The sequence below is a fragment of the Labeo rohita genome, chromosome 23, assembly GCF_022985175.1.
Source record: "Labeo rohita strain BAU-BD-2019 chromosome 23, IGBB_LRoh.1.0, whole genome shotgun sequence".
NCBI lineage: Eukaryota > Metazoa > Chordata > Actinopteri > Cypriniformes > Cyprinidae > Labeo > Labeo rohita.
Genome location: NC_066891.1, coordinates 20326768 through 20342671, shown reverse-complemented (window position 1 = coordinate 20342671; position 15904 = coordinate 20326768). Strand labels below are relative to the sequence as shown.

At 35.0% G+C, this 15904-nt stretch overlaps 1 protein-coding gene across 1 annotated transcript; it reads left to right on the top strand.

The window, feature by feature from the left end:
- Positions 1–280: 280 nt before the first annotated feature.
- slc17a9b (solute carrier family 17 member 9b) lies at positions 281–14590 on the top strand. Its single transcript, XM_051097309.1, has 13 exons — positions 281–771; positions 1456–1653; positions 2643–2782; positions 3632–3731; positions 3838–3968; positions 6048–6144; positions 7906–8002; positions 8296–8383; positions 8700–8734; positions 9181–9296; positions 9475–9530; positions 12351–12380; positions 12515–14590. Exons 1-13 carry the CDS (start codon positions 641–643, stop codon positions 12691–12693), a joined length of 1398 nt encoding a protein of 465 aa, XP_050953266.1. The 5' UTR covers positions 281–640; the 3' UTR covers positions 12694–14590.
- Positions 14591–15904: the final 1314 nt, after the last annotated feature.

Genomic DNA, 15904 nt, shown 5'->3' with positions numbered 1-15904 from the left:
ACACCATTTATAATATAAAACTGCTCTAAACCTTGTTTGAACGTTTAGAATATTTACATATTCTATAAGCGAATCGATTTTGTGAGCCGTTTTTAAACGAATTGTTCAAAAGAATCGATTCGCGGACACGAGTCTGACTTCACATCACTACATTGGTGTATCTGTAATGGCTTTCTTATTAATTAGTGGTGTTGGGTTTGCTAAACCTGTCCTATAAAATATATTTATCACAATCAGGTATTTCGCCAAAGACGAAACCATGCCTGAAGTCCTTTTGTTGTGAGTGGAAGGGGCTGAGTCACGTTACTTCCTGGTTTGAAGAGCCAGTGGTTGGAGGAACTGCGTGGCTGAAAAAAGAAACTGACACGTGGATCATCATCAACACTTCAAGAACCAGGAAAAAGCAGAAATTCCTGCCGCTGCGTTATAGCAGCTATGCAAGCCGAAAGTCCGCTCATTTATCCCAGTCGCCGGAGCGCAGTGAATGCGGCAGAGATGTTATAAAGAGATGCTTGCGCGCAGAAACTGGAATAGAAACATCTTTTTTTCATTGCTTTGCTTTTTTGCCTGTCACGCTCGCACAGACTGACCCGAGAGGATATCAGAGCGGATAGTCAAACACGGATATATTTGTCGTTGAATGGCAATTCTACAAAAACATGGAAAGAACTCTTGTCCAGATTTGGTCAGTATTAAGGAGAAACCCGCTGATAATATCGGACAAGCTGGATCACAGAAGAAGTGGGCAGAGTCGAGTCAGAACTGGACAAGGTGAGACCACCTCACCAAACTTTCCTCTAAATAGTGTTTTTTAATCTAATACAATTAAGTACATTGCCATGCTAATAAAATATAGTGAATAAAGTATAGAAATGTATTATACAACAAAAGTATATTAACATTATGTACATAAATTCACTTTATCGTAGGACACATAATTAAGTTTAAATCTATTTTGACAGCAAATTATTTTAATGTCAGTTTTCAAATACATAAATTTACCTTTGTTTATCTAGTTTAGTTCTGAAACATTTTATAACAAACTTCATGAACCGTTTTATTCAAGATAGGAAAATGAATAAGCAAATAAGCATGTTTTATTATTAAATTACACATTAAATTAGATTAAAATTAAGTTTATTATACATCTATAAATCTATGAATACATCTATGAATGCTCACTCACCATTTTTTATTAAACCAGAGGATTTAAATAAACTTTCTAAAACGTTGTGCTATTTAGGTCACCTTTTTTTTTTTTTTTTTTTTTTTTTTTAATAAAAAGGTTAACAAACTAAGTATATCAGTATTAGCCAATGCGTCTGGAGCAAATTAACCTAGATGGGTACATGCCAGTTCGAAATTTAATTTATGTGCTTTGGCCCGTAACAACTTCTCATATGAATCTTGTTTGGTGTAAAGAAACTTGCATCATATGGTTGTATCTGTCTGCAGGCCAGTAGCGAGGATATGGACGGTGGTGCTGTTGCTGGGGACGTGCCTGCTGTACTGTGCCCGTGTGGCAATGCCTATCTGTGCAGTGAGCATGGCAGAGCGCTTCACCTGGACCAAGAGAGAGACGGGCATGGTGTTGGGCAGCTTCTTTTGGGGCTACTGCTTCACTCAGGTCCTTGGAGGCTACGTCAGTGACAGGTCAGACTCCCACTGACTTACTGACTTATTTCTGTTTGTGAAACAAGAAATGAAATGTCATTGTTTAGTAATATTTTGTGGAACTTTTCTGGGGTCTCTTAAATTTGCAGTGTAAATAATTGCAACTATAGCTGGGCAACAGTTAATAGGTCAGATAAATCAGTTTAAACATCTCAATATTAATAGTCAAACATATATTTACACTGAATCATAACACAGTGCATAAAGGTAAAAAAATGTAAGGTGTCAAAGGAAGGGCAGCTGCATGGTGTATTAGTTTCTGTTCAGATATTACGTTAACGTGACGGCAGTCTTTGTTTTACAGGTGTGGCTGTATTTTAAACGTCACAGTTGCCAGGTGTCAGAAATGCTTTACATATTTGTTAAACAGGTTGTGGGTAAACTACATCTAATGTGGCTTAAGTACATCTAACGTGAGACTGCTTGCTGTTTGACAATGCAACCAGTGCAATTAAGCAAGACAAGCAGACGTCATGTCTGCCTAATTGCACTGGTTACACTGTCAAACAGCTAGCAATAGATTTGTGTCCCACATTAGATGTAGTTTACCCACGACTTGTTTAACTAATATTTAAAGCATTTCTAACTAGTTGGCTAGTTAAGCGGGTTGTAATTTTTATTATTATACATTCAAATAATATTGAAGAAATTACTGCAGTTGAGTTCATAATATGATGCACATGTGAGCTAAAATACAGTAATTGCACAACTGCAAGTCTAGTGACCACCAGAGAGCCACAACCTGTTTTGAAATAGGGCTCAACATGATAAGGTAGGTGATGCAAATGAATCGCTCATCTACATTGCTCCCATGCTGCAGATCTACGGACTGAAAGAGTTCTACAAAGTTTTTAATGTTTGCAAGCCTGGTTTGCTGAAGAAATGGTCCGAAATGTGTTCAAGTGCAATAACTCATGTTTGGATTTGATGGCATATTCATAAATGCTTGTTTATGTTGATTTGTTTAGAGTGGGGGGAGAGAAAGTGATGCTGTTGTCAGCGGCAGCATGGGGAGCAATGACCGCCTTCACGCCAATCTTAGCCCATTTCTGCTCCCAGCCCATCGTCTCCATGACCATCTCCCGCTTCCTCATGGGCCTGCTGCAGGGTGAGTGACCGCACCATTGCAAAACCAGCTGAACTTTACATAACTGTGCTTATATCCATCATACTGTGCTGATTGTTTACTTTCTAAGATCTAATGATACTGAATTGCTATAATAGTTTAAGCATGTAGAATTTCACCAAACAGTATTCAGCTTTTCTCTGAGTTTTTTTTAAGTGAGGCTGTAGTTTGGGGAAACTTGTTTAGTAAATCATTGCTTCCAGATTGCTAGCAAATTGCTAAATGTTCCCTCCTGCAAATGCTGGCTGTTTTTATGACAAGACGTTATTTGCTGTGGAGAAGAGTAGATAATTGTGCTGTGGTTGGCAAATCCAACCATTATTATGCTTTCCCTTGCAAGGAAATTATACTGTATGTCATTGTACTGCTGTTGTATGCTCTTAAAGCTAGTGAAAGGGATCTGTAAAAAGACAGTGGAGTCTGCTATAAAATATGCCATGTCTATAAAAGTTGTCTTTGATTTCTTTGCCAGCATAAATGGTGCCAGAGTTTGACTTTTTGTTACAGAAATGTTAAAGTTCATTAAAAGTAATTAATGCCGTCATCTTGTCCATGCTTTGGTGAATATTTTTAAAGTGCAAGCATGCCAAAATATATATTTCTTTATTTTAAATCTTAAATTATTTAAGTAAATACATGAAAAAATATTTTAGAAAATAAATAAATGTATAAGTATTATTATTTAGTACTTTCTACAACATTTAACTTATTAGTGTTTTTTTTAACAAGATGGTTTATATTTATAATATTGACCGTTTGTTTGGTCATTAGCTGTAATATTAAAACCTTAATAATCCACTAATGGCTATTGTTGTCTCCTGTGGCGCTCAGGTGTTCACTACCCGTCTCTGGCCAGTCTGTGCTCTCAGAAGGTTGTGGAGAGCGAGCGAGGCTTCCTCATGAGCACCGTAGGAAGCGGCTCATACCTGGGGTTAGTGTTTGATCTCTAACTGTGTCTATTTTCTCTGCTACATCTAGAACCATAACGGATGTCTTTCAGATTGTATTTATGTAACTCTGCGTGTATGTGTGTGTAGGACTCTGGTGATAGGAGGCGTAGGCTCTCTGATGTTGGACTTGTATGGCTGGGAGAGTGTGTTCTATGTCTCTGGGCTTCTGTCTGTGTTGTGGGCGTACTGCATGTGGAAGTACCTGCTCAAAGGTGAAGGTACGTACAGAATATAGAAGCACAAACATACGTGAGCATTAGGAATCTCTTGGCACCTCACAATTTGATTTTGACTCAGAGAATCATGATAGAATCCCTTAATGATTCTGAATGTTGTTTTTTATGTAGTAGATACATATATCTTTGCCAGCTGTGTTTTGTGGCCATATACACTGCCATTCAAAAGTTTGGGGTTAGTACTTATTTTTTATCTTAATGTTTTTGGAAATAGTCTCTTATGCACACCAGGGCTACATTTATTTGATAAAACTGTAAAAACAGTAATATTGTAAAAATAGGATTTTAATTTAAAATAACTATTTTCTTTAAAACAAGTTGTTTTGTGCAGCTAAAAATAGCTGGACGTGGATAAGACCAGAAACCGGACCCATAAAATTTACAAATGGCCGTGCCCACTCTTATGGAAAGAAAAAGGTGGATAAATACGTGATTTTTTTTTTTTTTTTTTTTTTTTTTTTATATTGTTAATCTTCATCAGTTAAAATTTGAAGGAATATTAGCTGTAGGTATACCACTATTCTGCTAACATGTTTGACAAAATAACCTTCATTTCATCAAAAACCTTTATTTTGTTAAAAACACAGTGGTTAAAATTAGAGAACAGTAACCACTGCAGCACGAAAAAAGACTACAACTAAAATTTTGGAGGTTTACAGCTGTCAGAAATTAGTAGGAAGTGTAGAGGCCCTACAGCTTTAGAGTAGAAGCTTTGAATGGTTTCAGCACATCTGCGGCCGCAGGACATCAATAGTTTCTCACGCTGCACTGGTGTGATCTTGGGGTGTTCTTAGCTTTAAAGAACTTCTTTATCCATTTTGCAGTGTGATGGGGGCATTGTCTTGAATGAAAATTGCAGGCTGATTGGGAGATGCTTGCAGGGAGGGAACTGCATATAAAGGAGGTTCTAATAAACATTTGCATTCACCCTGCCATGTATATGTAGAGCCCCAACCCCTGCAGAAAACTTCCTTTAAACCATGACTCTTCCTCCTCCACTTTTCACTGACTTCTTTACAGACCTGGACAGCAGTCTTTCCTCAGTTTGACACCAAACAAAATGTTTCCCATCAAGTCCAAATAAATGAAACGTGCTCTTATCACTAAAGTGAACTTTGGACTAGTTCTCCTCTCTCCACACAACATGCTCCAAGGTGAGCTTAGCCTTTTGATTCTCTCTGCTGATGAGAGTCTTGGTCACTGCAGAGTGCACTTTCGGTCTGACTTCTCTTAAACATCCCGAGACAGATCCATACTCTGTTCATTGCTGAACTGGCAAACAATTCCAGCTTCAGTTTTGTCTCTGCATTATCCTGTCTTCAAAATGCATTTGTCTTACAAGAGTGACCAGCCTTTTTGGGGGAACTTAAATGAATTAGTGTCATTGTAAATCTGCAATATGTGAGAAATCGCAGATTTGGAGTGACCAACTTCTCTTGCACAAGGAAATTGGAGAATTTGAAAACTGAAACTGAAAATTAGAGGAATGCTGCCAGTTAAATAGGGTTTGTCAAATAATGAATTAATCGGAACACATCTGCTACGCTACTGCTGCGGCAGAGCAAGCACTAAGCTGTGAGCATGTAAGAAATACTGCTGCTGCACATATATATGAATAACCCCCATATAGCATACATGAATCACCATGAGTTGCAGGTGGAGCTGGGGAAGGTGGAGGGTTTCTAAAGCATGCTGTAAACTGCTACAGCAAGCACTAGTCATATATGTGAATGTTAAGCAGTGAGCTCACTGGCTGCTGATACAGGAGAGAACCAGACAGCTTTGCCATGTGATAATGATGTCATAGGTCTGATTAAGTTAGACCTATCAGACTGCGCCATCTAGAGTCTAATGCCAGAACTATGTATTACTTTCTTTAAAAAAAAAGTCTTACTGACCCCAAACTTTTGATGGTATTGTTTAAAATTCCACATCCTAGCCATTCTAAAATATGTCAAATATACACTTCAAGCAGAACAGAGACTGTAGTTGTGCTGTTATTACTTCCTTAACAGGTGTCCAACTGGTTGTTTAAAGACTGATTGTGCTTGTGTTTGTCAGGTCCCATCATCACATTGGAGTCTCTGGGTAGCGCTGGGACCCAGTCCAAACTGTCCAAGAGAAACTGGCTGCGTCTCTTCAGACAGCCAGCTGTGTGGTGAGATTAGCACCTGAATACTGAGTGTATGTGTTTGTGTGTAAGAGAGAGTGAGCATGGATGCTGAACAAAGGGTCTTTACTGAGCTCCCATAAAGGCCTAATTCATATCCGTTCCATGTCTGTCTATATATAGAGCACTCAGAAACAGTAACACAGTACTCTGTCCCGTCAGCTAAACATGGCGTGTTTCTGACTGCATACATGATGTGAATGTTTTTTTTTTTGTAATATTTTAGTTTAAAAATAACACTAATGTGTAAAGAAAGAGTGGATAATAATTGTAAAATTATTGAGTGTGCTTTGGAGGGAGTGCTCTAGTAGTAGCAGAGTGTTGCAGTAATTACATAATTTTGTAGGCCAACCCAGAAGTTTGCATCACTCTGATTCCCTCGACAAAAACCCAGTAGGATTTTTTCACTGGTTTTTGCATTATTGCAGACAATACGCTCTGTGACCAACAAACGTTTTTGATTTTTATACATTTTGTTCATCATAATAATCTTTACAAATGATACAACCTGCAGGAATTTTAAAGCTAAATACAGTCACCAGAAGTAAAAAGCTAAATGTTGGCTATAGAAAAAAACTACACTAAGGTCACATGACTTCAACACCACCATCACAGAGCTTCTGAAAACTCCTTTAGTTTTTACACTACCAGTCAAAAGTTTTTGCACAGTAAGATTTTTAATGTTCTTGAAGAAGTCTCTTCTGCTCACCAAGCCTGCATTTATTTGATCCAAAGTACAGGAAAACAGGAAAAAATTTGAAATATTTGTACTATTAAAAACAACTGTTTTCTATTTGAATATATTTTAAAATGTAATTTATTCCTGTGATTTAAAAGCTTGATTTTTTTTTTTTAATTTTTTTTAAAAAGTGTTATTATGTTGAACAGCTGAGCATCATTTTTTTCAGGTTTCTTTTATGAATAGAAAGTTCAGAAGAACAGCATTTATCTGAAATAGAGATCTTTTCTAACATTATAAATGTCTTTATAAATGTCTTTTGATTCTTTTGATTTAAAGCATCCTTGCTAAATAAAAGTATTAATTTCTATAATTTCTTTACAAAAAAAATAGACTCACTCCAAGCTTTTGAATGGTATAGTGTATAATGTTACAAAAGCTTAAATAATAGTAATAATAATAATAAATGTTATTGAACAGCAAATCAGCATATTAGAATGATTTCTGAAGAATCATGTGACACTGAACACTGGATTAATGATGCTGAAAATGTAGCTTTGATCACAGGAATAAATTACATTTTAAAATATATTTAAATAGAAAGCAGTTATTTTAAACAGTAAAAACATTTTAGAATATTACTGCATTTGCTGTATTTTGGATCAAAAAAAAAAAATGCAGGCTTGGTGAGCAGAAGAGAATTCTTGCTCTTCTTGTTTAAAAACTTTTGACTGGTAGCGTATGTAAAAAACATTTACCTGAAAGTTTGTGTTACAATAATTCGCAAGAGTGCAAATATAAACACAACAAGGCTGAGGAATACTGAACAGATGGGTTTTGCTTGATAACATTAAATGTCTCAGACAACCTCTACAATCCCATTTATCCACTTGTTTCAAAATTAGTACAAATTATAAACATCTAAACATATTTGTCTACTATTTACGATTTCAAAAAAGAAATCAATGGCAAGAGAATGACTGATTGTACCTGCAGTGTCTTTTGTCTGACAGGCTGTGTTGGTGACATTAATTTCAAATGCATCCTAAATGCTCCTGTCTGTTTTTCAGTGCCGTCATTATTACACACTTGTGCACCGCTAGCACCTTTTTCACACTGCTGTCATGGCTGCCAACGTTTTTCAAGGACACCTTTCCTGATGCCAAGGTAAACTGAACTACGTTCTGTGAGAACACGATCTGTGTTGAAGCAAAAGAATATCAGTGTGTATATTGAGATTTCTCTCCTTCTATGTGAGAAAAACAATCTCTGAGAGAATTAATTCCTGAGAGAGCAAGTCATGTTAGATGATGCTGTTGTGGTTGAGCTCCAGCAGGGGGCTCCACATCACGTCGCATCAGAGTGTGTGTTTGATTCCTATTCGCAAAAGTGTTCATTGGCTGTTCCTGTGTGCGTCTGTGTGTGTGTTTGACTATACGTCTGCATGTGTGTTTCCTCAGGGTTGGGTGTTTAACGTGATCCCATGGTTTGTGGCCATCCCTTCTTCCCTGTTTAGTGGCTGCCTTTCAGACCATCTAATCAGTCAGGGTACGACACCACACATACTACAAAAATACACCCACCATTTCTTATTTAAAGATATAAGTTTGTTTGTTCCTCATGTTCATGCCTTTGGTAGACAATAGGAAGGCAAAGAAATCTTTCCTGTTCCTTACTGTCAGCGGCTACACTCTGTAATCATTGTTCTGTCGTGACTTTGCTCTTTCCCACCCATGTTATGAGTCTGTTTGAGTTTTACGGTGTTGTAAATGTCAAGTCTACATGATTGTAATTGACTAATAAAACCGCTGAATGTTCCTCAGCTGGCACAGTAATACTCTCATCCTTTCTTTGTCTTTTAAAGGTTTTGATACTGCGTCAGTGAGAAAACTCATGCAGGTATGTTTGAAATATACTCTGTAATGCTCAACAAGGCTGCGTTAATTTGATAAAAATACTAGTACTGTGAAATATACAAGTATAGTTGCTGTTTTGTATTTTATTTTAAAAAGTCATTTATTCCTGTGATGCAAAGCTGAATTTTCAGCATCATTACTCCAGTCTTCTGTGTCACATAATGCTTCTGAAATCTTTCTAATTATTAATATCAATAATTTTGTAGAAACCCCTGTTTATTTCCGGGATACTTTGATAAATAGAAAGCCCAAACTGCAGCATTTATTTAAACAATTTTGTAACAATAAATGTCTTTACTGTCACTTTTGATCTATTTAATGCATTCTTGCTAAATAAAAGTATTAATTTATTGAAAAAGTAAAAGCATTAAAAAATTGACTGACCTCAAACTGTGTATGTAATAATGTATTAATCTGTGTGTTTTTCAGTTCTTCTCTATGGGCGTCTCCAGTGTGTTTACTCTGTTTTTGTGTGGGACCACTACCTTCCCCACAGCTGTGGCTTTCGTGTCCGCTACTATGGGCCTCACCACATTCAGCCACAGGTAATGTTACTTACTGCTTACACACTGAAAAAAAACAAAACAAAAGAAAACAAATAGTAGAGCATAGTGCTAGTAATCACAAGCTTGTTGTCTGGCTAATGCATGCTCTGATAAAATGTATGTAAAAGTGTCTGCCGAATGCATGAGTGTAAACGTGAAAATGTAATTGTCTTTCTAGTGGGGTTTCAGTGAATGTTCAGGATCTCGCTCCATCCTGTGCAGGGTCTCTGTTTGGTATGTAGCATTCTCTCTACTTTAACCCAAACTATGATTGCACACTTGAGACTAAATATATTAGCTTTCACACCAGTCCACAACAACACTGTTTATTCTAAGTGCATGCGTCAGTAGGAAGCATTTTGATTGGCTGTCCCCGGTTCAAATTTTTGGCTAATGTATTTTCTGAAGAAAGATAAACAAGCATAATGATGAAAGCTGAAATATTAATATTAAAAGAAAACTTTTGAATGACCATGGCACTCTTGTAAAGTAAAAAGCCTTTATTATCAGATGGCTACATCCAAGAAATCTAAAAACTCTTAATAAAATGTTAATATTTTTCTGTTGAAAAAAAAAAGTTATGTAGATGAAGAAGAAAGGCAAAATGTTAAATGTCATGGATAAATATTTACTGAATAATCAACTATTTTGTTTCTAATTTTCACCTGAGATTCAGAGCCAAATTACAGGGGGGTAAAAACGACTTCAGAAAGATGGCAGCTTCATAATGTTATTTTTACACAGAGATTGGTAGGTCTGTTAGTAAAATCTGTTGCAATCTTTGTTGCATTATATGCTAATGGTGATTATGCAAAAATGGCGAAAAAGCACTTTTTTAAGTTTCTTTATCCAAAGTTTGCATTCCTGTAATTCAAGAAATATTAAAGATATCGTAATTTTAGATTTTGGCTCCTAACAAACTTTCGTTTTGGCATCTTTATTTTTAAGGCCGTGTAGCACTCAGACAGGTATGTTCTATGCAGCTGTTCTGAACAAGACACATTTCTAGTTTTAACATTATTTGAAGAGTTTATTTGCAAAAAACAATAAATGGCACTTTAAAAAAAAAAAAAAAATTAATTGCCATGCATTTTTCACCACATATAGCACGATCTGAACCCTAAACGCATTTTGTCAAAAAAGAAAAAAAAAAAAAAAAAAAAATGATATTGTCCACTTCCAAGGCGAGTTCACGTTTTTACTGAGGAAGCTGACAAGCCTTTGTTGTTTGTAAACAGAAGCTGATAAGTCCATTTTAGGTGACAAGGCTACTTTCACTTTGAAAAGTTTTGTCAAAGCTGACTAAAAGTGATTGAGGATAGGTAACTTTGACGAACTTGATGAACCTGTGATATTTTCAGGGTGTAAAAGAAAAATAAAAGCTGAAACGTTTTCACAGAACCTTGCAAAAGCAACATGTTATAATGGTGCGGAAAAAGCTCAGTGTGTTGCGTGTAATCACATCCATATAGTCTATGATCACAACAACGTTTGTCAGGTATCTACACTGTCATCTGAGGAGATCATGAAGATTAAATGAGTCTCCTATATAAAACATGAAATGTGAATTTATCTGCTTTTGCTATAAAACAAACTTTTAATATGTAAAAAAAAAACATATCAGGGAACTTTAATTTTGTAAATTACCTGTATTTGTTAAAGTTATTATTACTTAATCAAAACAACCCAACTGCAGTTTGATTGATATTACCTGAAATGTGCAATAAAAAAATGTGATTTCTCAAAAATAATAAATAAAAATGGAGTTATCGGTTTTTGCAAATGAACTCTTAATTTATTCAGACATTGCCTTTTAAATACAGTAAGTGTCAGTTGTATGCAAAGTAACCAACATTTGGTTTTTGACCACTGAATATAAGTAATATTCAACAATATGGATATGAAGCCCCATTGAGATGCCCATATCTCTGGGACTGAACTATACATGGCCTTGAAAATGAAGATTCCAAAAGAAAAGTTTATTAAGAATAGGAATCTAAACTCATATAAAGATATCTTTAATACCTCTTAAATTACAGACACGCAAACTTCGGAATAATAATATTTATGTCATTCAGACAGGTATTTTCAAAGTGGTTGTTTTGATAGAAGAAAACAAGATTTCTAGTTTTAGAATTTTTTGTTTGTCAGACATTTCTCTTTAAAAAAAAAAAAAAAGTATCATCTGTATGCAAAGTGACCCACATTTGGTTTTTGACCATATTGAATTCCAATATCTCTGGAACCGAACCACCAAGGGCCTTAGAAATGAAAATGCCAAAAGGAAAGTTTGTTAAGAGCCAGAATCTGAAAGGATGTTTAGATATCATTAATACTTTTTGAGTTACAGGCATGCAAACCTCAGAGAAAAAACTTGAATAAGTGCTTTTTCCCATTTTTGAATGGTCAGCGTTGGCATATAATGCAACAAAAATTGCTAAAGTCAACAGGTTTTACTAACAGAGCTAAAAATCTCTGTGTAAAATAACAGTGATGATGCCATCTTTCTGATGTCATTTTTTCCCCCCCTGAAATGCGTCTCAAGTGAAAATTGTCATTCTGAGCCCCTCTACAAAATAGTGGATTACTCAGTAAATATTTATTCATGACATTTAATATTTTGCCTTTCTTCTTCATTTATGTATTTATTTCACTAGAAAATTATTAACAAAATCAAAAATTTGAGCCGGGGACCTCTGGTTGAGTTGACACGGAATGCCTCGTGTTTTTTTTTTTTTTCAGTTCTTAAACTTATTTTATTTTTATACACTTCAAATGTTATTTTAGTTTACTTTTTTTTAATATATTTTATTTTCTTTTCATGTTTATTTACAAAAAAAAATTGTTTTTAGTTAACATTCCTCTATGTCAGTGTGGACAATTTTTAAAACTTTGTTGTTATAGTTATTGTCATTCTTTGTGAACAGATTTATTGTAATTTTACAATATGCAATATGACTGTTTGTTATTTAAACAGTATAGTAAATATTACCATTCAGTCACTTTATTTTATTTGTCTTTTTTTAAATCTGTAATATGTTTTTTTTCCTTTAGGAGTGATGAATACCTGTGGAGCATTTACAGGTAAGAACAATATAAAACATTGATATTTTATAAATGTAAACCTGGTATTACTCCTGAGCACTCAATCTCAGTTTTAAAGTGGATTGTTAGTGTGCTGTATACATTAATGCTGTTGTGTGTATGTGTTTTGTCAGGGGTCATCATGGTGTATTTCTCGGGGTATCTGATCGAGGCCACTGGTTCCTGGGCGTCAGTTTTTGGCCTCATCACTGTAGTGAACCTGCTGGGTTTAGGGACATTTTTAAGCTTCGCAGAAGCTCGCAGAGTGGACATAGATCTAGCGAAGGGCCGTTACCACAACATCCACATCTGAAAGCACAGATGACGGGAGCAGAGCAGCAGAAATGACAGGCTCTGACAGAAACCTTTCTGAAGAGGGACCTCCTCTACAGTCACTGGTTTCTACATTAGACTGTTTTATTATCTGTTCAGCTTTTCTTGACTGAAGAGAAGCTGTAAGAGATACTTAATGGATCTGTTATAGATCACTAGGAGCCACAGTATGAAGTGTGTTACTGAATATTTTGTTAAGGTCCTTGCGTTCATTCATTTCTCTTTTATCCTGTAGCACTCGTGTTGGTTTATGGTAGCAGTTGCTTAAATATCATTATTACTGTTGCCAAAGCAGTTCGAAAACCGTCAATACACCGTCCATGTAATCAGATGAAAACTAAATGCTAGACATTGAGAGTCTGGGTATTGACAGTGTTTATTAAATTATTTAACTACCATTTGTTATGGCTTTGCATGACATTTTAAAATACCTCGTCTCAGCTGTTTTTCACACTCAGAGTGTGATGGAGATTTCAGTTTGTTACTGCAGAATTGGAGTTCGTCCCAGTTTGAAAAGCGTTACTGTCATTAGATGAAACATGTGCCAGGTCATCTTGCCGTCGGCTGATCCTTTAAAGCATTTTCTTTGTCTCGGCTGTCTGCTGTTGAGAATAGTTTCTGATCTTTAAAGGATGTTTTTGTTTCAAACAGCTAGTTTTTGTCTTTGATTGATTTAGTCATTAGAGACCTCTCCGTGGGTCATTTGCTTGGACCAAGATGTTGCACAATGAAATGAATGTATTATGGTGATAAGCTTTATTATGTGGAGACAAGATCTTGACATTATATCTAACTGGGAATTATTTGACCAAAAATATTTCAATTCAAATGTACTATAAATCAAAAACTAAACCATATTTTTGGTTACAAAATCATGAATTGTCATGTAAATCTCCCATTCCCCAGCTGTCATTGCTTTAGGACTAAAATAAAATGTTACTGTTTACTTACTTTAAAGAAGTGAAGGAAAGGCCTAGGAAGGTTTAGCTGTGCTTTAATGGTTTTTATTTCAGTGTGCATTAAAACAGGCAACACATTTCTGCTGTAGTAGCAGACCTTGTGCTAGGGAAGATCATGGCAGATTTGCAAAGAAACAGGAAAAAAGACTTGAATTATTCTATAACACTGTTCTCTGCATGGGACTCAAGGAATTTGTTTTTTTTCCAGTACATCAGTACACAAAAATCATAAGAAATGTTCACAAATGTTAATTGCGTTATAAAAAAATGTTATTTTATACATAGAATAGATATCACTGTGTGTAATATATATACAGTAGACAGTATTTCAGAATACTTTTATATTTATTGATTTATATCTGATTTAGAGGTTAGATTGAAAATGCTTATATTATATGATATTTGCTTTCATTATACATATTGTATGTTTTGGTTTTTTTTTTTTTTTTTTTTTTCTGGTTTCTTTTCTGTCATGTGTTCTTGTTTTGATTGATGCAGCTTTATAGAAATGTCATCTCGCATAAATATTCTGTTCCATTCCATTTAATGCAGTTTAATTTGATCTTTTAAGTGTTATTGCTCTACAATTGACTGTTCTGCATAACTGTTTATGGTTCTGGGGTTTGTTCTATCATCACAGCTGACAATAACTTGCATTAGAGTAGCGATGAAGAAATTTTCCATATTTATTACGCTTGTGTCATACCTTATTAAACTTAATTCACTTAAGACTGACTAGGAAATACAATAGCTGATCTTTGAATTAATGCAGTGTCATTCCATCTTGAGTTGAGGATGAAAGATATGTTTCACAGAAAACTCTTCTTAATTTAAAATGTCATAAAAAATGTAAACAATGTAAATGCAGTATTATGTATTTGTAAGCATATTTTGCTGAAATATAAAAATATATTTTATCAAGGGAAATATGCTTTGTGTTTTAATTTACACCTGAATTCACAGTTGTTGTTGTTACATAATATTTTACACTTTTTTTTTTTTTGTTTGTTTTTTAACCTTTGTCCTAATCTGGGACAAATATTTTAAAATGTGTGACCTTGAACCACAAAACCAGTCTTAAGAAGCACGGGTATATTTTTAGCAATAGCCAAAAATAAATTGTATGGGTCAAAATTACAGATTTTTAAGTAAAGATCATATTCCATGAAGACATTTTGTAAATTTCCTCCTGTAAATATGACAACTTAATTTTTTATCAGTAATATGCATTGCTAAGAACTTAATTCGGACAACTTTAAAGGCGATTTTCTCTCTCTCTCTATATATATTTTTTCTTCAAATAGTTGTGTCTCAGCCATATATTGTCCTAACAAACCATAAATCAATGGAAAGCTTATTTACCCCGCTTTTAGATAAATTTATATAAATCTCAGTTTCAGAAAATTTACCTTTATGACTGGTATTGTGGTCCAGGGTCACATGAGAATACATAGTCTTTTTTTTTTTAAACTAGGGTAGTCAAAGTGTGAGTCATCAATTCATTACAGCATTATTTAAAATATTTTTATATTAAAATTTAAACACCTATTTCCTCCTAGAGCTTTAAAGCTACAATCACCACCCAGTGTTGCCAAGTCCGTGGTTTTCCCATGGAAGTGGGCTACTTTAACACTGTTGCCATGGGTTGTTTTTGATGACCACGGGTTGAAGCGACCCCAATCACGTCACTATTTTATACCCCAGAATGCGATTTTTAACTGGAAACCCATCCCACCCATAAAAACCACGCCCACTGCTCTTCATTGACTTTGTATTGTGGGATGCTGCCTCCTTGTCATTTCTGATGTATAACAAAAAACAGAAGAATGTCCATAAGCTGCTAAGTGACAAGGTGTCAAGTAAACAACCTAAAAAAAAACGAGAACTACGTTTTTATAAACTATCGACCCCAGAAATGAGCGTTGAAGGACACAAAAGTAGAGTGCAACGTGTTTCTTGCTAGCAACATGCTAATCATACTAGCAACATGTTAATAACGCTAAAAACATGTTAGCAACATGTTAATCATACTAGAAACATGTTAACCATGATAGAAACATGCTAGCAAAAAGCTAACACCATTGCTAATCATTTTAAACATTCTAGCAACATGTTAAAGCATGTTAGCAATGTGTTAAATCATGCTAGCAATGTACTATTAACATTTATCTAATCTATCTAAACCTTCAAACTTAAAGCTTTTGCAATTGCTTCAAACTTTCAGGGTAGGCT

Coding starts and splice junctions, on each gene's coding strand:
- slc17a9b (XM_051097309.1), top strand. CDS start 641: ATGGCAATTCTACAAAAACATGGAAAGAACTCTTGTCCAGATTTGGTC. Junction 8,384..8,699: donor AGACCATCTAATCAGTCAGG/GTACGACACCAC, acceptor TGTCTTTTAAAG/GTTTTGATACTGCGTCAGTG. Junction 9,297..9,474: donor CTCACCACATTCAGCCACAG/GTAATGTTACTT, acceptor TTGTCTTTCTAG/TGGGGTTTCAGTGAATGTTC.